This window comes from Carassius auratus, chromosome 20, assembly GCF_003368295.1.
Source record: "Carassius auratus strain Wakin chromosome 20, ASM336829v1, whole genome shotgun sequence".
In the NCBI taxonomy this organism is placed as follows: domain Eukaryota; kingdom Metazoa; phylum Chordata; class Actinopteri; order Cypriniformes; family Cyprinidae; genus Carassius; species Carassius auratus.
This window is the reverse complement of record NC_039262.1, coordinates 21,841,685-21,866,567: the sequence shown is the minus strand read 5'-3', so window position 1 is coordinate 21,866,567 and position 24,883 is coordinate 21,841,685. Positions and strand designations below refer to the sequence as shown.

Sequence of the window (24,883 nt, the reverse complement as noted above, 5' to 3'; positions counted from 1 at the left end):
TTTTTGTAGCCTATGGTGATTTGTTTTATAATTGCTTGATGCACACGTCTGATATTTACTCATGCAAAGTCATTTTTGAGATAACTGGGTTCGCGTTTCATTTTTTTGAACGGACAAATTATTTAATGATTATATAAATACGTTGTAGCACAGTTGCATTTTATCTTCAAAATAAAAATTGTTATCTATAGCCAAAATTGATTTGAACTGCATATGACGTCAGGGTTTCGATTCAGTGCATGAAATAACACTCAAAGCAAGCGATTTAACATTTTGAAAATGAAGCATTTATTACAAGAATTCGACTTTTGACTGTGTAGAAATACTATACTGCTTTAAAATACTCCTAAAAGGAAAATGGACAGAGCGGGAGGATCGATCAAGCTTATCAGTACATCAACAAACATATACTCGACTTTTTCCAGAGAGAAAAGCAAGAGTGAGAACGGACCAAAACGTACAACAATACCCCATCTCCATTTTTAAAGGATCTCGACTGAATGCCTATTTGACATTGATGTGTTTTACAAATAACATTTACATAACTATGTACAATGAACATCTCTAGTGGTTTCAAAACTCCTCCAGGCATATTTAGCCTTACAAAACCACTGTTGCTCTCCAAATCAACAAATAAACGCAATGCTTTTCGAATGTGGGGAAGACTTTGTGGTTTGACATACTGGAATTTGTGTCAGATGTGTGCCATAATGATTTCCTTCAATCTTTGTAGAATCATAAATGCAAAGGTCTAAAAACTAGTCAATAACACAAACCCAAACATAGAATATTTCCCAAAATAAAAAATACATCATACGCTCACATATCAGTTCTTGAGGGCTTTTAGCATCTTTTACTTCATTCCACATTTAAATGCATTTAATATGAGCATGTGCACTTGTGCACGAGGAGGTATGGGATATCTGCGTCTGGGGCGGCCACTCTGTGGTTGAGCAAAAGTGCACATATGGTGTGGTCCCCGTGATCTTGACGGTATAACAAGAATAAATAAATAATTTAAAAAGAAAAGATCTCCAATTGTCTTTTCAGAAGTCTCTCTTTTGGCACAAATGCTTCAAGTCTGTTTTTGTAATGTTGGTGCTCCTGCAGACAGTCCTTTGGCTGGAGATATGATGGCCAGATGATGAGGGGTCCGTGAGAGATTTGGGAGGTCGTGTGAAGACAGGAGGTGATCGGACAGGGGCATGATCAGGTGAAGATGGATGTGACGTGACTCCTCATGCCTCTGGCCAGCACTGGGACTATTCCTGAGGCCACCATCAAAACCTAAAACCCAGAGTGAAAAATACAATATTAAGAGATTTTACATCTGCACTGTGAAAGCATAAAAAGGATTATTCTGGGTATGTGCTGATTATATATATATATATATATATATATATATATATATATATATATATATATATATATATATATATATATATATATATATATATATATATATTCAGTAGTACACTGCAAAAAAGTAGTTCACGCAGAAACTGATAGGATATTTCACAAATAATTCCAAATAAACAGCAACACTGAGTTAAATTTGGAAAATTTGAAGTAGAAAGACGGAAATAATGTTTTTGTAAAAAAAAACACTCCATTAAACTCCAATAAGATGTACAACTTAAAAAAAAGTGTATAGCCACAAGATATAGACAGTACACGTTTATTTGATTTTAACGTGAACAAATTGCTAACAACCTTTTCAACATGTAACATCTTACACCATAAAGCAACCCTTAAAATTGACTACTTGACTACAGCTTATATATATATATATATATATATATATATATATATATATATATATATATATATATATATATATATATATATATATATATATATATATATATATATACACATATACACACACACACACACACACATATATATATATATATATATCCACTTTCATGCAATGGAAAGCTTCAGTGATGTTAAAAGATCTTTATGGAACCATTATATCAAATAAAGAACCTTAATTTTTAAGAGTGTAAATGCCTTACTGTATCCTCAATTTTTCCTTAATTTGTATTTATTTTCAAATAAGTTATTTGTGTGTGTGTGTGTGTGTGTATGATTATCAACCACAAATGCTGTCAATTAAACTTAACTTGCTCCCAATTCAAAATATACCTTTGAAAAAGCATACACCGGCCTCTAAAATCATAAATGTGTCTCTATCCGCTTTACGCAGGAAAACAGATCTTCATAATGATCCCAACGATCCACCAGCATATGGTGTTTAACCAGAGCGAATTACGGACGGGGAAACATTCCTCTAAATGATGCAATTACAGTAACGACTCGATGATAATTCAATCAAAAAAGGTAGGATTAAATAGTCTGGAAATTATTTAGTCTGCATGTAAGCCAGAGCTCCTGGTATCTCTGTGTCTGAGGCTTCGGTGGGGGGTGTTAACCTCCGCTCACCTCCCCGCTCCTCTCCCTTCATTAGCAGAGGCTGAGGTTGTTATTTGAGTGGAAAGGGCTGTGTTGGCACGATTGGAGAACTGGATGCGGTGCCTATTTACATATAAAGAGCTCTATTAATCAAGGTAAGTGTCATTATGGAGGGGCTCATTGGGCAGCACAGTGTGGGTATTAAATAAAATTCTCCATGCCAGGCCGCCCGCGGCGAGCGATACGTCTTGATTTGTGGACTGTCAGAGACAGGCAGCGAAGATGGAGCCGGGGAGGAAGGTGCGTGCGCGTGTGTGCGTGAGAGGGGGGGGGTGTCGTCAGAGAGCGAATTGCCACCATAATCAGATTTCACACGCCGAGTGAAAGGAGAAAGAGAGGGGATGTTCTAAATAGCAAAGCGTTTTCTTACGTTTATGGTTTGGGAAGCGGGGAGGCATTTACATGTAGTGCCACTGTCCATCCATACCCATGTTCATACCCATTCCTCCCATGGGACCTGCGAGATGGAGATAGGAAATTAAGGAACAATAAAACTTTCAGCATTTTTATAACAGCACTAAAAATGACAAACGTGCGATTATAATCAAAAAGTGCAACATACCGCCAGGCCGGAGACCCATGTGTTGTTGGCCGTCAAGCACAAAGCCGCCCATAGGCTGACCATCAGGGCTGTAAGCGCTTCCTTGACTTACTAAAACACACAAAAACACAACTTATATGAGATATATGCTCAAATTGTGTATAAAGTGATTGTAAAGACGGTATAAAATAAGCCATCACTTTACCTGCTCTATTAGACTGATCAATCATGGGCTGCACAATCCTTCTTCGAGCATTGATAAACCTGTCAAAGAGAAGACAGGGAACACATTTACTAAATCTATTTATATTACTGACCGCCCACAGTATATTTTACTCTTATTTAAACACTCTGGACTTTTACTACTGCAAGCTTTTTGCTATGATTTACTGCAAAATATCCCTTAATGCAGTGCGATTTCTCCTGGGCCGTTGGGTTAATGGACCTGTCAGGAGTCCACAAAAAAGCTAATGTACTCTTTTAGCGCCGGACCAAAGAAATAGTCTAATTTATAATGTAAACAAGCGGAGGTTTTGTTAATAAAGAGATTTTACCACCTTTTACAAATTGCGTGTGAGAAAGCTATATCTAGATTTCTAGTAGCAGATGATCAAAACTAATAGATTTATTTGATTTGTGGTGTGTTTTTCCTTTCCTCTGCGAGTCTAAAGATAACCTCTGTTTTTAAGGCTTGCTTTAATTGTGCTTCTTGCTGCAATATATTAGCGAATCAAGTAAAGGGGTCATTGCTCAATAAATATTCAATTGATATAGCATTGGCCTTGTAGCCTCAGGGTATGATTAGCCTAACTGCTTTTCAGACACTAATATGCTTCAGCAGCTCGTAACAGAGAGGTAGGAAATGCCCCTGACACGCACTGGGGGAAGGACTTACTCATAGACAATGATTCTTAGCCAAATGTTTGTGAGCGCCTTATTTTGTTGCAGTAAACACATAATAGCATGTTAAAATACATTGAAAACAAAGCTAAAAAGTAAAATAATACAAAAGTTGTCTGCTAACTGATAGTGTTGATTGTAGTAGTGCATGCTATCCAAAATGAATGTTAATATGGCAGTATATTTGATAAACTAAGAAAACAGAACTATCTAAATTGTATGGTGTAAATGCTACAGAATTATGCATTTAAAAAAGGAAAAGAAACTAAATGTAAAACTTAATTCTGAAAATAAACTAAAAATATACATAAATATATAATTAAAGCCAAATTCTTTTCATGTATTTAGGCAGAGATATTAAAGTTATCTGAGTATGCTATCAGAAATTAAAACGTTCTAAGTATATAAGTTATATAATTTACAATGCATAAAGAATAAAAAAAAGAGATACAAATGTCATGAAAGAGGGAAAGAAAATCTAGATTTTTAACTTAAAATGTAAATTTAACTAAACTTAAATTTAAAACTTAAAATTTTAAATTCTCGTTATTTGTATTGGCAATAATAGTATATACCAATTGTCTTCTTAGGAATATTAAATCTCAACCAAATATATAGAAAGAGTTTTCTCAATCTGCAATCCTCCATATCATACATTCACATTCTAAGAAAAATACATAAACTCAGTGCCACATTTGTGTAATTCAATAACATATTTTACAACAATATGGTTACAAAATGAATAAACGTTAAGGAGAACTCTGGTGACCGAACAGCATTCCGGAATGCTCCGACATAACATTTGACAACTTTTCTAAAAGTCCCTCTGAGACCCTGGGCAAACCTCATCATTGCTCCTATTCTCACTTTTATTTGTCTCATTGGGGCTTTGAACAGCGTCTTATAATAGTGTGAGAAATCAGGATCACCGGACTTGAAATGGACATGTTAGAGATCCCTAACCCCGACTTCTTAACTGAGAGGTCAAGCTGGCGAGTCAAAAGTCAAAGGTCAAAGGTTACTCACCAGTTATTCACTTGTAAGATGGTGAGGCCTGTATCTTGCGCTAGCTGCTTCTTCTGCTCTTCTGATGGGTAGGGGTGCTGCAAGACAGAGTCAACAAGAAAAATTATATTAATGTGTAAACACCTTCTGCAGTTAATAACACTGCTCTCCGATGATCCATAAAGGGATAACGAATGGAACATGCAAATGTCTTCATTTTTTACAGTTGTGTTTTTCTCCTCGCAGTCTTCATCAATAAAGCAAATCAAGATGACCTGACTTTTTCTTAACAACTAATCTGTTTAAATGACTAATGACCTCAAGTGTCAAGTCTACCCGCCCCATGCGAGACTGCGGGCAAAAACGTGGATCCCATATGACTCTTTCAGGAAATTACATCGTTATGTATGATAGACTTCCCAGATGCAGCCCCGAGTTTGAGCATTTCCCTGCGTCTTATTGGCTGAGCGCTCGTGGTTTTGTTTGACATTATTTGACATTACTTGACAAATGATCGAGTGGGTGTGAAAGAGAGACAATGGAGAGTTTTGTTTAGGGTTGAATAGGGCTTGGCCCTTGGTGGCCCCGTGGTGGCCCCTGGCCCCTGATCCTCTTGCTCTCACTGTGAGTGCAGAGGGAGGGCAGCAGATGGCAGGCAGGGGTGAATGTATAGACAGCGCAGGGTCGTGGGTGTACACCAATTTTGGCACTGTCACGGCTTCACCTCCCGTGGTCAGTGGTGAGGGATGAGTCCTGTTACATGTCTCGTTCCCTCTCTCTCACACACTGACAGAGATTTCCCTGCTCGCCTCCTGGCTTGCTAGCTGTCATTGTGTTGATGAATGACTGTAAGCTCCGCCCCCTTTTCTACACAACCCAGTGACAGTCGACTGCGAGCTGTGCTCTGGGATCCATCTTTAAACTCTTATCACAAAGCTCTCAGCAGGTTGCACTGCGATTGTTCTCTAAAATTTAGCAAGAAACCCACATGCTCAAAAGACTGAAGCAAGCTCGCTTTTAAACAATCACTCATATTCACATGAGTTCCATTTATGTCTATTAAGATGCCCCCTCTTCGTCCCCATTTGCATGCCAAAGGAGATCTCTCTATCTCGTCCCGGTGCAACTAACAGTTATAACTGTAATGTTCCACTGAATCTTAATGTTCCACCTTTCTTTAAGATTGGCAGCATAGGGGGTCTTTATCGCGGACCTCTGAATAGGTCACAAAAGATGGAGGCTTAGACCATATGTAAGAGCCCCCCCATCTCAAACTTCGCACACTGGCTCAAAGTAGAACCCGACAAAACGTAATCCTGCAGCTTTTATTCAGCCCTGACCCCAAATGAATGCATGATCGCCTGGGTGTTGCAATGGGGGCCATTCAGAGGCCAAAGTCCCCTTTAAAACCTTTTCGTCAGAAGACACATCCTGCAATGGGAAACACTTTTGCTTCACAAATCACTCTGAAAAGGAGCTGGGAACAGAGAGAGGATAATTCAATTAGGCTCTCTTTTTTATCTCTAAACTCTAAAGGTGGGTAAAAGGGAAAGGATTACTATGTGTACAGGACCTGTGTAGCCCTTAGAAAGTGCTGGAATTCTGAAAGAGAATGGAAAACAGGAAGACGCAAGAGAATGGTGGGAATTTGAGGATGTGGACCGGTGAAAATGTGTCGAAATTCGAGGAGGTTGAGAATGCCACAAATCAACCCAAAATCTGAAAGTTTTGGGGAAACGTACTCAACCCCTGGGCAAATAGGGCGCTTGGTTTTGACAAGCGAAATAGATGGGAGGGCCGAGAGACAGATAATAACACACCCTGCTAGTTTTAATGCAGTTTGGATGCAGGTCGCTGAGCTGAAAACAGTGGAATTGAGCTAATTCGCCAAGAGACGCGGTTGGACTCTCTGCCTTGTTTTCCAAAGGCTTCCAACTTCCGTCCGGAAGATCTGAGAGCGTCTTACCGTGAGATGCTGGAAGAGCCACGCCCGCATGATGTTGGTCGCCACTTTGGGGAAGATTCCTCTCTTCTTCTGCCGTTTCTTGTCTTGGTCGTCTTCGTCCCCTGTTCCCGGAGATGCCAAGCTGTTATCCAAACCATCTCCTGATAAACAACAGCGTGGAAGCAGGGCGAGAGAGAAAAAGCAAAAGAAGAAAGTCACTTTAATGAGATAAAACATCACCTTCAGTTGTTTATTCAGACCGATCACCAGTGCCTCTCACAAACACGATGTGAAAGAGCCACGCAGGGGGGCCTGTTTTGATTAGCAACAGTAACACAAGGACCGCGGCGAGCAGGAGTATCCATGCAGTGAGAGAGAACGCTAATCAACAGAGCGAGATCTCTCCCGCTCTCTCTCTCGCTGTCTCAATGTCAGAGATCTCGAGGAAAGCTCTGCACCAACCCCAGTGCTATTAATTCAATGTGAGCTCTGTCTTTGACATGGGGTAATGAATGTCCAAGCTCTATGCTTGAATGGGGAATGGAGACCTGGCACTGCAAAGAGAATATCTGATCTGAATTAGCGCTCAAAATAAAGTCAAAAAAACTTGGGAAAAACATAAATAAAGCAAAGCCTGTTAGTGGTTGTTGAGAAAACCGTTAGAAACTGGTATACAGCGCAGGGACAGAATGATGTTAAAGCGCTAATTTACCACTTACAGTAGCCTCACTGCACTAAGTTTAGTTAGTGGCCACGTACAAACACTGCAGATAGATACAGTCGTCATTTCCTCAAAACACCTGTTCTAAACATACACCGAATATGATTGAAAGCATATTTCAGTTATTTAATGAAGCTCATGCGATCTCTGGGAATCCAACATTTGACCACAATGTTGTTAGTACTATATATAATTTTGCATAGGAATGAATGCTCAATTGTTTGTGTGTGTGTGTGTGTGTGTGTGTCTATATATATTCATATCATTCTCAAATTAACAATATTATACTTATATTATATATTTAGCTTTATGTAGGTGTAAAATGTTAACAATATTTAATTGAAAATAACTAGGTATATATATATATATATATATATATATATATATATATATATATATATATATATATATATATATATATATATCACCTATTAAAAATAAATAAATAAATGCATACAGACTGGCTTAAATAAAATGTTATGTATATATATATATATATATATATATATATATATATATATATATATATATATATATATATATATATATATATATATATAAAAGATTTTAGAAAAAATGAAATGCATAAAATTGCTTTTAACTACTTTTAACTATTTTTATTTATTTTACATTGTCAAATGTGAGAAGTCGAAGCGTTCATAAAAAATACTAGTCTCTAACTTGTAAATGAGAGTTTGATAGTACGTGATTTATGTTTTATTTTATCTTCTTACTATTCGAAAATGCGTAATTACGGTAATTCCGACATGACGTGAATAAGGCATTTACTGTAAGATCAATTGATGCTTAACAAACAATGCATTTTGAACTGTGAGCTCTCTGATAACATCAAGCCTGCTTTCATTCCATTACCATCCAATCTAGTTTAAGATCAGAGCCAGGCAGGAGGCCGCTTTTAAACTAAGGTTTCCGTCTTGTCCTCCTCCCCACCCTCCTATCTCTTTCTTTCTTTCTATCTCTCTCTCCCGCTTCCATTAACTGTGCATCAGGCAAGATGATTTACTTTTAACAGTCATGCTTATTTTTCTTGCCCTGAGGGTAGAGATGCCTTGAAAGCCTGCCCGGAGGGTGTGTGAATAATGTATCTGAGGGACTCCTCCCCGGAGGCGGGACAGGAACCCTACTTTTCTTAAGATTGGCCCTGCTGTGTCTCCTTGTTTTTGGGGATGCATCAATCAAAGGCGACTGTATGCGCCATATTCATGCATTAATATTTCAGTTAATGAATAATGACATTTGAATATAAGAAGGGGGGTGGTAGATGGACTTCAGGCTGGCTGACTGATGCCATAATCAAAATGCAAGTCAAGGGCAGGGCAGTGGTCTCTCACTGTCTGTCTCTACACAACACAGACTGCTGTTTCTTCTCATTGTGCTTTCAGGAGTTTGCATGTTGATCACAGACTTCACTGCCTGAGACAAAAAGGGTTTATTTAAAAAATCTGAACAATGAAATGGAATTTACAGAAAATAAGTTTTTGGTTTGTTTATAAAAATCAAATAGCAAGAAATGTTAGCAACTCTTGACAAGATTTAGTAATATACTTAATAATATTTTATATTTTGGAAGAATTGAAAAGGGAAGAAAATTAAATATGAAAATTGATATTCTAATAAATGAGAAAAATAGATGTTTTAAGTGTGTAAATAAAATTCAAATATCAAAAGAAAAAAATATGACTATAAAATGGAACAATAATGAGTGAATATGTAAGGTGATTTTTTCCTTCAAATTAAAAAAAATAAAAACTTAAAAAGTAACACATTAAAGAAAAGTAAAAACTGAAAATGAAACTGTATAAAAAAGGAAATAAGAAAAAAAAGTTTTCAGTGTATTTAAAAATATAAAATATCCAATATGTGCTAAATAATGACAAAAAAGAACAAAAACTATAGTATAAACTGTAAAGTATAAAAACTGATGACTTCTAGGTAAGAAAAAGTGAAAGGTGAAATTATAGTGAGAAAAGAAAAAAAAGAAAGGAAAAGAAAAGAAAAGAGGAAAATGATAGATAAAGAGAGCTGGGTGAGATCCTTACATCTAAGGAAGACTCAACACCCCCCCCCCCCCTCCTCAAGCCTCTCTCCTCCTGTTCCAGAAAACGAAGGCCGCAGGGCTGATCCAACCCGACGCTAATCGCTTCTGACTGTTCCCTGGCAACTTGGCCCATGCAGCCTGTGTGACTGCACTCTCTTTAAAGGCTGCTGCTCTCTGCAGCTCCCTGAGCCCTACCTCACTCCCCGAACCCGGAGTCTGCACACGCAGCGCAGAGGGGGGCCAGAGCAGCCTGGAGGAAGGCTGGAGTTAGCCCTCAGGCTGTTTAGGGAAAGACAGCACCCTAAGACATGGAGAAGAAGAGGCTTCTAGCTCCATTTTTTTTCACTTTCCCTCATACGTATAAAGCGAAACTTCTGATTGGTTTCTGCGGAGACATGCATATAAAACAAAGCACATTTTTTGACCGGTTTCCCACATCCTTCAAGCCGACCCTGACGGCATCCGTGTCACATCACGGTACCTTCAGCGTCTGAGAGATGACAAGGTCCAAAGCTAAAACGCTGGTAATTAGATGAACGGGAGATAGATGAATGTCCCGGAGACAAAGGGGCCCGGCGCAAACTAGCCGGGTCTGATGACTGCCACCCAGCACGCATCACAGAATAAATCCTGTTTGCTTGCTTAATGAGCTCGCCATGACCTCAATCTATCACGAACTATACTTCTCCAAAGGGGCCATAATTTTGACTACTGGACGCAACAGACTGGATAATTACTGGACGAACGCAGATGATTTTGTTCTCGCTAATCGTTTCGCTTAAAGCATATTGATTAGATGCTCTTATCCTCTTGTCCCCCGTGGCCATGATATGATCTGGAGGACCATGGGATTGGACCACAGTTGGGTGGTATCGACGGCTAAAACGCAGAGGCATCGGCTCTTGACACTTGTTGTTGGTCCACTATACATCATGCTGGGATTTAACCTCCACTGGAGGTTCAGATATAGATGTAAACATCCTGTCTCAGCCTGTGTCTTTCAGCAGCCTTCGAGGTGAACACTGGCCTGGAATGTCCTGCAGCTTCCCTTTGTTCCCTTTCGGCCTTTGTGATGGACATTCCTAGGCTCTGCACTCCCACCAACACGCACATGTTTAGGATAGCTGTGGAAAACCCCCCCAACGACCATCCCGAACCCACCCTGAGGTGAGTCAGCAGATCTTAAAAACCTTCGGGAGCACATCTCTTTCCTTCTTAACCTAGCATGAAGGTTTCTCAACAAGAGCAACTTCTACTGATGTGAAGGCAACAAAGGGACCCCCCTACAAGAGACAGGTGCTTTGAAGAGCCCGGTAATCCCTTGGACTCGGGTTTGGGTGACTGACGTAACACCCCCCGTTCACTTGTAATGGAAAAGGTGTTTGCTTTACCAATCTCTTGAATGATAAAGGGAGGAACAGCGATCCAAAGTGGCTCCTGGAGGAGCAGCAGGTAGATGTCCCTGATCCTAACCCAAGCTCTGCCTCTGATCACCCCAGATATCAACCCTCTATTGTGACCGGTATTTGAAGTGCTCTGTCCTTCAAGCCGGCAGGGGTCATTCCTCTTCCCCTTCTTCAATGCACGCTCTTTGAGGTCAAAAGGCCGTGGGCCTTGGATGTCCTCCCACTGTTGTTTAAAAAAAGCCTGGTGTGGGGAAAATGCCGCCACCCTGATGCTTTTCTCTCTTTCATAGCGAGTGGCACTGCAGAAACACTACTGGCATTGCTGCTATGCCAAACATTTTAAAGATGTCTTTCACGCTAAGGCTGAATTGTTAAATAATTACAATCTGGCTGCTGGTCTTCGGTTCTGGTTTCTCTTGTCTTGCAGAACATCCTGCTTTGTGCTGCATAATGGTCAGGCTATGGATGTCTCATGGTTAAAAGGAGGCGAGAAACCCTGAAGGCAATTTTAACTGAAGCAATTATACAAAAACTGGTCGTTAAAAAAATTTAAGTAATTAAATAAAAATTCCCCAAGAAGGTAAACAGTGTTAAAGGACAATAAATATGGAGTGGCAGGTTGCAATATAAATTAAGAAGAAGAAAAAAAAAAATGTGACATGCAAATGGAAGATCTGGTCAATTAAAATAGACCATTAACCTTTCAAGAACATTAAACACCTATTGTGTCCACAGGAAAATCGTAAAACCGGCTCAGTGAACCATCGCAATGATGACACGAACAATGACACATGACTTTGATTAGTAAACACTGTTTACACCCATAGGCATTCAAAAATATGAATTTAAAACACTGAACCCTGCAAATACCTACATAGAATATGTGCAATATGAGCTGCAAGTGTATAAGAGCTGTTTAACACATTTTTTATATAAATTCAGTTATATTTAATAAGATTTACACTTGAAAAAATCAACATAGATGTCAACATTTTTAGGTTAGCATTTTTCCAGTATGTTATGTATGAACATTAAGATGTCATTAAGTTTAGATGACAGTGCTAGTCTTTTCAACAAATCATATCATGCTTCAGGTTGATTCAGATAGGATATTCTTATGTAGAAACACAATTTAAGACAAAATACTACTTGATGACTGGATTACAAATTAAGATGACAGCATAAAGCGTTTTCAACAATGCATGTTATGATGTAATAACAAAATTGACAGGCTTTCCTACCTAGTTCACTGCAGTTGTCTCCGCTCTGAGAGGCATGTCCCCCGCTGGAGGGTCCTGGGGTGCCGACTGAGGGAGTAGAGTGAGCGTCGTCCATGTCTCTCCAGGATGCTGGATTCTGAGGTTCAGATACACGAACATCCAGAGATTAGTAATGTTAACACATACACATGCTATTTTTAAAACAGCACGTTTTTTAACAGCTAGTTACCATGTCTGTGCTGAAATATTAGTCTGATCAAATAACAGACAGCATAAACGCCCGATCTAGACAAACTAGGAACACTTTTCCTAACACAAGACCTATGAACCCTCAACCAGGGAAACTGCTTCTCCTGATGTCCGACCGTAAATGCTCACAAGAAACCAATGGTGTCCCCTTTTTAACCAGAACAGGGTACAAAGCACTTAGACAGGCTCAACATGATGGCAAACAGCAGCCGTTCCTCTTCAGGCCCTCAGCGTCAGCTGTTTGCCTGATGGTGATCAGCTAAAGAGCTCTAAGAAAGGCCAGAATAAGCTCCTACAACAATAAAGCTGTGTGAATAAGACCCTTCACTGTTTTCTCATTAGGGCACACAAAAGCAGTCTGTGTGTTTAGGTGTGTGCGTGTGCTGTTAATAATGTTTCAGAAGGCCACTGTCTCCCTTCATCACCTAATTCAAATTGTTTTGTGTCACACTGCACACTTGTAAATCGATAAGGCATTACAGGAGCATCAATAAAAGATTACAGTTATCGTCAAGTGTGCAAAGGTACATATTCATCAAATAAACTTCTGCTGACCAAGTGAAGGTATGACGGTTAGACCTCAGCATCCGCGGTTCAGATCTATTTACAGGAATGGTGCGGATGGGGAAAGTCGTCTAATGTTTTACAAGATGGAAAATAGAAGGACTGTAATGCAAGAACTATTACGGGCGTTTAACGTCAGTTTAAATCATCTCAACGGCGGTTTTAATCGCTGTTTTAAATGTGGAGAAAACCTCTCTCTTCCCATTTTGACCTGGAACAGAACTAGTAGGCTAGTGACAATGCCCCTGAATTTTCGAGATACCCCTACCGGAGGTAGAACTAAACCCAGCAATGTTTTTCTTCATCTCTAAGGTCTCCCATATATGAAATGGATTCTTGGCTAAAATATTTTACTGCTAAGATTGTTAAATTAACAGATATTGTTATACACCACAAAACCAATAAAGGACTAAAATATAGCCTGTCCGTATGGGAGTTAAGGCATATAAACTAATGCAGATCAATCACACAAGCTCTGAGAGCTTTGAAACTTGACATGTTTGTAGTCAGGAAGTTGATTTAACTACTAGAAAAGACTGGATGTGAATATCTTGATGTATGGAATAAATAGACACATGTAAACACATATCTAAAATAAGCGGACATGCACAAATTTAATATCTATGCAGAATGTTTTCATTTACTTTGTGCTTGCTTTGCCTGGCATTATCATAGAAACACATATGATGGCTTGTTGGAAAGGTGGGGTTGTGCTGAATCCAGCAATACCAAATATGTAAATATATGATAAAAGAGAAGTGTTCTGTCACTCAATGTATGATGTGTCCAAAATGAATGAAAATGGAACACTGACATAATTGAGTCCAAACCCATTCATTACCAGTGGTGAGAAGAATGTTGAGAAATTCAAATATAAGAGACATCAAAAAATATTTAATATGGCACCTTGTACTATATGGAAACAAAGATTGAAATCGAAAGATAACACCTTACCATAGCACAAACAGGAGACCAGGAGTTTTAACTTAATGAACTTTTTAATAAAACTATAACTTAACTTCACACAATACAACTTAAATTACTGTCTTAAATAAAACAAATGGCAATCTAACTAAAGAAACAAACACTCTTTGGGGAAATGAGCCCTGTCTTCTCAGGCTGTTTAGTTTATTTTCTAGCAGCAACCATTTGGAACATCAACTGCTTTTGGGGACCGTTGGAGAAGGGTCTGGCTGCAGACTTGCACTTGCACTCTCAGACACTGCTTCTGCTAGCAAGGCCACTTGAAGTCTTTATTTTTTATTTTGTTCTATTTATTGATAACTTTTTGTTTGAATTTCCCAACATTTTATAACAGTTGCCATGTGGCAAAGACAAGAAAAAATAAACTAAATTACAATGTCAATTGCAATCACTACTTGCACTCTCCGCTACCTGTGACTTCACTTGCAATCAACACAAATCGTGCATGTTGCCAATGGAGACGAGACGCTGTGGTTGTGATTAAACGATTAAAACTAATTTAGTACTATAATGTACAGGGTCCTGCAAGAAAAAGACAAGCACAGACCTTGGCCACAGAACAGCAGAATATGAACGCAATGCACAAAGTCTTTCGTTAAGCGTTTTCCTCCTGTAGAAAAAAACTAACACTTAATATGGCATAATGTATTCAGACACATTAAGTTCAATTAAAAGATCAAATTCGATATAAAGTTATTATTCAATGTACTGCAAGTCAAGCAGATGGCTATGAACACAATGTGCAAACTTTGTCCTCCCATACAATAACGCTTAATGTGGCCTAATAACAGACTAAGATGATAAAGACAATTTAGTAGGCCTAGGCTAGCCTATATGTCTTGTTGTTGACTCTAAGTATATACAGACCAGCAAATATGAACGGGCATTATGCATTAAGTGATTTTAAAGGATCAACTCCGTACAGGCAAGCAGACGAGTACAGAACGCAGTGCGTTAAATTGTACATTAAACGTTTTCCTCCTATAGAAAATCATTATAAATAAAACACATAATGTAGGTTAATGGACAAAGACAGTGATATAAACAAGTTGTAGACAGTTTATTCTATATGGAAAAATGCTTAATGTGAAACTTTGCGTGTTTCGTTTATTCTGGGCTCACATGCTTGCCTGTACATATTAGTTATGTATTTTAATAAAGTAGAGAAGCATGAGTTTGGCCTTTCTCATCTATGTCCATTATGCCACATTTTGCGGTATGTGAGGAAAATACTATATACATATTCCTTATATTAATGAACTGTACATTTAATTTGATATTTTAATAGCATCTTAATATATTAAGCCATGTTAAGTGTTTTTTTTTCTATGCTTAGCTAGAGACTTTATGCAAATGTTCATATTCTGGTGTTCTGGCCATGGATTTGCAGATCTTGTCTTTTTCTTGCAGGACCCTGTACGTTATAGTACTAAATTAGTTTTAATAATTTAATCACCACCACAGCGTCTTGTCTCCATTGGCAACATGCACGATTTGTGTTGATTGCAAGTGATGTCACAGGTAGCGGAGAGTTCAAGTAGCAATTGCAAGTGACATTGTAATTTAGTTTCTTTTTTCTTGTCTTCACAACCTGGCTTTATAAAATGTTGGGAAATTCAAACGAAAAGTAATAAAAAAAATAAACAAAATAAAAAATAAAGACTGCAAGTGATGTCACTAGCGGAAGTACAAATGTCTGAGTGTGCAAGTCTGAGAGTGCAAGTGAAAGCCTGCAGCCAGACCCTCTTGAAACATTTTGGGGTCAACCCCCCATGATGTTACAACTGAAACACACCACTCATCCACATTGTCACCAGTGACAAAGTGGGTCATATTTGGACAGTCAGGGCAAGAGCAAAACCCTGTGCAGGTCAAGCCCACAGAAAGACACTGGCATTTGGTGGCATTGGTGCAGTTTCCATCTTTACAGTAGAGGTGGGTGAGGTCTCTAACTCCTTTAGGTGCTGGTGCCTTCTGGAACATCACAGATTAAATGCAGCCACCTTCTCTGAGCCTCCATCCTCTACCAACTGGGTTCCAGAGAAGAGGTTTGGCCAGGTGGCTGTGACGCCACACTACTGTTTGGTACACGGCTCTCAGCACATGTTGCTGGAAGCCATCTTCTGTTGGGGGTAGATTTGCTGCTGACACCTCAGCTCATCCAGGTTGGTGCTAGGATGCCCATCTTGGTGCCTCTTCTTTGTCTTTCAAGATCTTTGATTGAGTGTTGGTGGTAATATCTATCAAAAACTATAACGACACAGCTGTGACCTTCCTTTCCCATTAAAATTGCGATCTTTTTCCAGACACACTCACCCAGGTCATTGAACGTTTGAAAGGCTGAATCATTGAGCATTTGAAGAAGATCCATGCCATCAATGATATATGCTGATGGTTCTTTTACACTTGGCAGCTGCTGTTGTCTTCTTTATGCTTCCATCATCAAAAAACAAAGAGGGTGGGACAAAATCATGTTTAATCTGAGATACGAGATTTTTATGACTTGGGAGCGGGGAGATACGAGGTTATGCACTCATTGATAAGAATGATACAGACACAGACGTCGCTGCTGCCAGCAGTGTTCATCAAAGTCTGCGGTCGTGTCGGGCCTTTTGACAAGAGATAAGGCTTTAAGGGGTAACTAAACCCCTGGTCAGAGCCTGACTCCACCTACTGGCAATATTTGAAAAATGCTGAAAAGTGGGCAGAGCACAGCGGAGATAGAGGGGACAAACCAAGGGCAGGGCTGAGCCGGTGGGGCGTGAACCTGAGACCCTCAGTGACAGATTAATTGACAGCTGCTGTTAGAGTCGCTAAAATGGAGAGTGACTCTAGTGACGCAAGTAGTTTTGCTACAGAGCGTTCATTTGAAGTAGAGGACTTTTCTCCCCCACCTTCACCTGAAGTGGAGGATGTCGAGGTGTCTGAGGACACAGGGCCAGGGCCTGAGCCATATCAATTCAAGCCACTGGCTCAAACTGCGGTCTTAACTCCCGGATTCTGATAGGCATCCGATGATGCTAGCGAAGCAGCCGTGCAAGAGAGAATGGGCCAGTCTCCGAGTAAGGCACTGCGTCGCTTTTCAGCGTGAGCTGTGTGGAGCATTACAGCTGTGTGGAGCATTACCGAAGCATTACAGCTATGGATTTTTAACAAAACAAGCCTACTCAAATGTATCTAACCTAACGATTTTCATTCGTTATTGTAAGAAATGAAAAAGAGTTATGCAAAGATAGGCTTACTTGGCGCCAGTAGACAGACCTTTTTTCTCCCATAAATAAAACCTGTTAGCCTACTTGGGGCATTTTACATGCACAGTGCCAACTTTGAGTCAGTAAAATAATAATAAAAACAATAATTTAATGCTGGTATCCAAAACATTTAATTCAATACAAGTAGAATTAGAAATTAGATACATTTTAAAACTTCAATGCACATGTATAATAAGCCTAGTAATAATAACCCTAGTACTATCGATCATAACATACTTCTACTGAGACTGGAAAACTGGGTTGGGCTTTCTGGGATGGTACTCAAATGGTTCAGGTCATACTTAGAAGGGAGAGGCTATTATGTGAGTCTATTAGAGCATAAGTCTAAGTGGACGTCCATGACATGTGGAGTGCCACAAGGGTCAATTCTTGCACCGCTCTTGTTTAGCCTGTGTATGCTTCCACTAAGTCAAATAATGAGAAAGAACCAAATTGCCTATCACAGATATGCTGATGATACCCAGATTTACCTAGCCATATCTCCAAATTACTACAGCCCAATAGGAGGATCTTTGATGACATCTTTGTACGCATACGCGAGTGGTTGTGTGGCAACAAAACAAACAGTATGGCAGGCTGTAAAGACGCAACGAGCACTTTCAAGTGAGTTAAGGCCCGTTCACACCAAGCACGATAACTATAAAGATAACTATAAAGATAACGATATTAGCGTCCACATCAGCGAACGATATTGTCTGTGTATTTGAAGCGGACACGGCACGTCTGCTGCTTTAAATTCTCGAGCTCATTACAGCAGGATTGATTCTGATTGGTTGGCAATGTTTTATCGTTCATCAGGTGGAAAAATCGTTCTGAAAGTGATTCCAACGATATCGTTTCTTTATCGTTATAGTTATGGTGTGGACTCTGCTATTCTTTAATATTGAGAACGATTTTTAGAACTATATCTTTATCGTTATCTTTATAGTTATCGTGCTTGGTGTGAACGGGCCTTTAGCGGGCAAAATCCTCAATATATAAGCACTTTAACATCTGAAGACCGGAGGAGGTTTGGAGAGAAGCTCAAAATTTGTATTGGTGACAAAATCGAAGCTATTCAAAGCCCATATGAGATCTGGGATGACAAAAAACGTTGGTCCGACTCGCCCGTGTCTTGGCCACGAATCTGCTGGGGAGACATTTATTCTTATTTATTAGAAACCCCTGGACCCTTTACTCATGAAAGATTAAAGGCTTTCAAAAGTCTGAAGGCCTATGATTATTTTGTTTCTTGAACAGTTGGGCCAGTCTTTTCTGCCAAGCAGAAAGCAGTGATCGTGCTAAAAGCAGAGGTTAGACCTGGCCAAGCAGAGTCACAGCATGATTTGCATCTCTCGTGGGTGTTCGACAAAGAGAACGGCGAAATAATCACTGCTCACTGCGACTGCAAATCCGGGTAAGTCTTCATTGATCAGTGTTCTTATTTAATTATTTATTTACTGAAAATGTAGTGACTGTTGTACCAATTCAATTGTTTTCAGTGTGAGACTTTCAATGGCGTCTGTACTAATGGTGAAAAATTGTATATCACAGCTTACACATTTCTCCTTTCAAATCCAGTCTTGGAGAAACATGCAGTCGTGTAGCAGCTTTAATGTTTAAAGTAGAAGCAGCTGTCAGTATAGGACTTACAAATGCTGCATGTACTGGTGAGGCTTGCAGCAAAGCACAGCTACAGAATGATGTGAGGAACATAGTCTGGGTGCTGTGGATTGCGGTTTGGGACACCTGAATCAGAAAGCGAAAACATATGACTCGGTTGATTTGACTCAGTTTTATTTATTTTTATTCAATCTTCTATAAATACATAGTCACTAAGACTTACCATGAACAAAATGTGCCTCACAAACTCGTTCAGAAGCTGCAGGCTTTCTTCGGAACGTCCAGATTCAATCGCCTAATTGCAAGCAACCATTTCTTTCATTTTTCGCTATCCTTTTCGGAGGGAATTCGAAAAAACTTTTTATCAGGCCCCCAACTAACCGTACAATCGACCACACAGCAAGAGTGAACCATCCTCTTCTCTAAATCCTCCTCCAAACGTGCAAAACAATCAAATTACAGGTATCTAGCGGTGTTTCCTGCCACACGATTCCCATGATGCAACGCGACTGGAATCAGCTTCCAGAAGAGATCAGATGTGCTAAAACACTAGTCACATTTAAATCTAGACTCAAAACTCATCTGTTTAGCTGTGCATTTATTAAATGAGCACTGTGCAATGTCCGAACTGATTGCACTATATTTTCACTTTTTTTATGTAAAATCATTTTCTAACTGTTTTTAAATTCATTTTAGTTAAGTAGTTTTTTTCATAATTTTAAAAGTTTTAAAATTGCTTGTCTTTATTTTTATTATTTTTCTTCATGATTATTTTACTTTATTTTATGTAAAGCACTTTGAATTACCATTGTGTATGAAATGTGCTATATAAATAAACTTGCCTTGCCTTGCCTAGTAATAAGTAGACATTTAAAATACATCAATAACTGATATCATAGTTTAAAATAGATAAAATCTGAGTTAAGGCTTGCTTTATGTGTTGCTCGATGAGGATTTCTCAATCGTTGCGACTTTAAATCCTGAGGACACAAAATGCCGTGGAACCTCCTGCCGTGGAGTGAAGAAGAGGTGGCGTTACGAGGATTCTCAGACAGTTGAAGTGTCCAATGGAGTTAAGAGATTTGCTCTCAATCTATTTTCAACACTTTAGATTGTTTACCACGTGGGGTTTGACCAATAGCATTGAATTGTGAAAAAATATGAAATAGACAAAATTTGGACATGCGAGGATTCTGCCTGTCAGTGACGATATTTTAATAAAGGTGTTCCATTCCAATGTTAACCTGATTCAATTGGATCTGTGGTTCATATGAATTGTATAGTATACTGTGCCTTATGAAATGTATTATTAGTAAATGTATCATAAATATAGATCAGCACTTACCTAATGTAAGTTACTTTGCAGTAACCATGAATTTGTCAACATTCTTCTCACCACTGATAATGTGATTTGGACTTGAGGCTATTTTGTCCAGTATTCTTTCATTTTGGCCACCTCATACATTGAGTGACAGAACACTTCTCTTTTATTATATATTTACATATTAATAATTTAAGTTGTGTTGTGTGAAGTTAAGTTATAGTTTTATTAAAAAGTTCAAACTCCTGGTCTCCTGTTTGTGCTATGGTAAGGTGTTATCTTTCGATTTCCATATAGTACAAGGTGCCATATTAAATATTTTTTGATGTCTCTTATATTTGAATTTCTCAACATTCTTCTCACCACTGATAATGAATGGGTTTGGACTCAATTATGTCAGTGTTCCATTTTCATTCATTTTGGACACATCATACATTGAGTGACAGAACACTTCTCTTTTATCATATATTTACATATTTGGTATTGCTGGATTCAGCACAACCCCACCTTTCCAACAAGCCATCATATGTGTTTCTATGATAATGCCAGGCAAAGCAAGCACAAAGTAAATGAAAACATTCTGCATAGATATTAAATTTGTGCATGTCCGCTTATTTTAGATATGTGTTTACATGTGTCTATTTATTCCATACATCAAGATATTCACATCCAGTCTTTTCTAGTAGTTAAATCAACTTCCTGACTACAAACATGTCAAGTTTCAAAGCTCTCAGAGCTTGTGTGATTGATCTGCATTAGTTTATATGCCTTAACTCCCATACGGACAGGCTATATTTTAGTCCTTTATTGGTTTTGTGGTGTATAACAATATCTGTTAATTTAACAATCTTAGCAGTAAAATATTTTTAGCCAAGAATCCATTTCATATATGGGAGACCTTAGAGATGAAGAAAAACATTGTTGGGTTTAGTTCTACCTCCGGTAGGGGTATCTCGAAAACTAAAGCACTTTTTGACCATTTGTCACTAGCCTATAGGCAGAATATAAAGTTCTGTTCTTTTTAATTCTGTGGTTTTGTTCCTGTGACAGGGGATGGTGCGTTGATAATAGGAAGCCCAACTGTAAAGAACACACTGTTGGTCTCTGAGTGAAAAAAAAAGACTCCCCTCCTGCTTGACAATAACAATCCAATCAGTTCAAAGACAATAGCGCATTCACGTGCAAATGTAACGTTGATCATTAGGGCTAACAGAGGGCTGGACAGTGGGGGGAAAACCCTGACCCTTAGCAACACCTGCACCCAACACGACGGGCTTCATCAACATGATCATCATCATCATCATCATATCTCTTCTAAAATAAGATATGTCCTGGGGCACTGTCTTAATGATTCATATCAGTGCAAAGAGAAATGGGTTTAGATAATGCTGTTTAAATAAATTAGCATATGCAACTAAGTAATTACTCCTCTTTCTTTCCAACTCTCTCTTTATTTCTAAAATATATTGTGGAGATGAAAAACTAAGGAAGCTAAAAAGACAAAAATGCAAATGCATGGCTACAAATCTTAAGGTTAAAATATAAGTAGGTACAATACAAAATGAATGGCATTTGCACTTGCAGTCCCATAAAATGGCTGTATTGCAAATGCAAACAGCTCCACTATTTAATTGGCCTGTTTTATGATCTCAAAGAAAGCCAATTAAAACTCACGTGATCTGCCAGATTTGTCGAGGATCCCGAGAGGTCGTCGAAGTCGGACTTGCATCCATCCCGATCATCAATTACCAGGTCAATGGGCATTTTGCCCTTCAAACAGCTAATATACCGATGGCAGAAGTTGTCGCAAAGCTCGTGCACCTGATTCAAAACCGAGAAAAAATAAAATAAAAAAACAATAAAAAAAAATAATCAGTTTTTAAATGTGTTATTCGAACAATATAGGCTAAAATTATAATAATGCAAAACTATAATAATATTTATAATAATAATAATAATAATAATGTACATACCTTTTCGAGTTCTAAAAGATGGAATCGTAATACTTGTATTGACTGTATCATCTAAGGAAAGAGTAAAATAATGCATGACATATTTGAATAAAAATAGAAACACTAACAACAACCAAAAATAATTAGCCAATAATAGTAACAATAATGATTATAATGAAAATGGGTTAATAATAATAATATTATGCTAATAAAAAAAAACCTTCAAACATCAAAACTTAAAACATCGTTGGTTATTCTACACGCGCGAGAAATCAGACTCGAATCAAAAGCTTGGCACGTCTGATATTGTGCTGGCTTTGTAATGTTATGACAATAGCAGAAGTGTAAATAGGTTCCTCTAGAGACGACGCTTTGAGGGAGCCCTGGGCGAAGACCCCCGCGCCCTCTGATAACACGCGGCCTCATAAATCACTAAAGCTTCCTTTCTTTCCCTCAAAGAATCCGCACATGGAGCTTTGAAGCGACTTTACCTGGAACAAAATCTGCGCCAAACAGCATCTCACACTTACCAAATTGTCCAACTCTGGATTAGAAGAAAATAACGGCTTCTCTGCCCGAATCTGTAAAAATGTCACACGTTATATATATATTTTTAACAAATAACCTATAACGCAAATAACAGTTTTAGATTTCCGACCAATATTTAACTTAATCGGGATGACCAAACATTTAATTAAACCGTTAAACGCTATTTCTTTTTCAATCAACAAGTTACCTGTTTGGCAAACACAGCGATGTCCTCGTTAAAGGAATCGGATGAGCACACATCTCCTCCAGCGACTCCAGGCTCTCTCGGTGTGCATGTGGCCAGCTCGCACTTCTCAAACACCAGCGCCAGAAGCGGGAATAACGGGTGCCTTCGAGATTCAACAGAAACATCTGCATAAACTTACACATCAAAACACTTTATCAATAACCGAGCAATCATTCTGACGACAGTAATGGAGTTTTATTGCTACTTCCATAGCTTTGACGACCACATAGTTGCACTCGGTTAGATAGCGATATAAAGGCGCTCTATAATTTTTTATAATAAAAAGTAAACAGTATTTTAAACTTTTTTTTTCAAAGGCCGCGAATTATTTACATGTCACAGGTGAATTTACTATATATCAGACACTGTTCTTTAAGATCGTATATGCAAAGATTAAATTTACTGACTGTAATAAAGTACAAATAATTGCAATTGTTAAATGCGGTGCAATAATGCAGCAGCCATTTGAGCAATTAAAGATTGTTAACTATTGTGTTACGCATGGCTGCAATAAAGTAGCTACCCATAAATTTGGTCCTTGTCTCGTTTAAGAGCATCGTTGACAGCCGAGCCCATGCTGCTGGGCATGATGCTGTGCGGTGCGTGGGCCCCGTAGTGCTGGTTGGCATGAGGCGGTGGCCCGTGGTTCAAATGATGAACTTGCGGCAAAGGCCGAGGCGCGTGCGGATCCCCGTACATGGACGCCGGGACCCCAACTCCATCCATACCGCCACCATAGTGGGCAAGGTCTTCGTACTGCATCAGACAGAAACGGCATCATTGGCAATTCAATAAACACACATACGTTTAGGCTACTTAATTAATCTTTATACAAATATTAAAAACAGACCACGAGCAAACTTTACGACTCAAGTTGTTTACGCGGTGGATTTGTAAGAGAACGTACCCGTTGAGCCATCAGCATATGAAGCTTCTGATGATGTTAAGTGCAAATTGTGGTCTTATCCAACGAGGAAGCAATTTGGATGATTTAATTCCTTTTGTGCATCCGGTTTAAGAGGACTGAGCTGTCGGTAATCCGTTGAGATGATAGAGCCTGTCCTGTGAGGAGTTTCTGATCGCTTCCTTTTCAGCCACTTTCAGTTTTTGACCAATTCGACCGAACTGCCAAACTCAATTTGACGGATAGACTCTATTTGAATATAGGTTACAAATATTTGCTTTCACTTGAAGCTTCTGACTAACTAATACAATTTACCCGTCACAGACTTCCTGTAGTCACAAGAACCTTTCCAAATTCTGGGATGTTCGTGTCTGGCAGGGCAAACACTGCGAGGAAAAACTATCCGGATCTCATGGTCCCTCTTCGCGACCCACGCTTTGCCTCGACTGGGATTGTGTTGGTGATTTGGAGCAGGTTCCTCTTGAAGAGACTGAACCCCTGATGACTGAGCCTGGGAAGCGTGGTGGGTGTTACCAGCTCGACACCTCTACATAAAGCAAGAGAAAGAAGAGCGCAATGACCACGAGCTGCCAGCGAGTGCTCACATTGGATACGCGCACAGATGACGCACCACCATCCTCTGCGTTTTGTTACTAGGGGTGGGGTGTCTTTATTTTTAAAAGTGCTAAAATCAGATCAGTGCACTGGGAATGGACCTTATTTCAACAAATTGCTGAGCATCACAGCATTTGAGCCTTTGAAAATATATTTACCACAGACTATAAATTTTGACTGTCTCGTTTTTTAACTGTCCTTCAGTACTTGCGCGTCATAAATAAGTTATTACCTTTATACAGTTAAATAAATAAATACGTTTTTTCATTTTAGTTTTTGTTTTAACTTTTGTAAGTAAATCTGTAAATATGACTTAAAAATATAATTAACAGATGAGATGTCTTTTTCTTATTTAGTAATGAAATAAACT

General features: G+C 38.8%; 1 protein-coding gene across 1 annotated transcript; it reads right to left on the bottom strand.

The window, feature by feature from the left end:
- Window positions 1-264: 264 nt before the first annotated feature.
- LOC113121178 (homeobox protein Meis2-like) lies at window positions 265-24,511 on the bottom strand. Its single transcript, XM_026291450.1, has 13 exons — window positions 23,902-24,511; window positions 23,518-23,750; window positions 22,956-23,097; window positions 22,750-22,800; window positions 22,241-22,291; window positions 21,942-22,088; window positions 12,297-12,411; window positions 6,891-7,030; window positions 4,946-5,022; window positions 3,225-3,283; window positions 3,041-3,130; window positions 2,849-2,935; window positions 265-1,287 (listed from the first exon to the last, which is right to left on the bottom strand). Exons 1-12 carry the CDS (start codon window positions 23,917-23,919, stop codon window positions 2,877-2,879), a joined length of 1,182 nt encoding a protein of 393 aa, XP_026147235.1. The 5' UTR covers window positions 23,920-24,511; the 3' UTR covers window positions 265-1,287; window positions 2,849-2,876.
- Between the last annotated feature and the right edge of the window lie 372 nt (window positions 24,512-24,883).

Bases quoted from the DNA above. Each gene is read 5' to 3' on its own strand.
- LOC113121178 (XM_026291450.1), bottom strand. The intron at 12,412-21,941 runs GTGAGTTTTAAT...TCTGAACCTCAG, and splicing joins CGACAAATCTGGCAGATCAC to AATCCAGCATCCTGGAGAGA. The intron at 3,284-4,945 runs GTGAGTAACCTT...TCTCTTTGACAG, and splicing joins ATCTTACAAGTGAATAACTG to GTTTATCAATGCTCGAAGAA.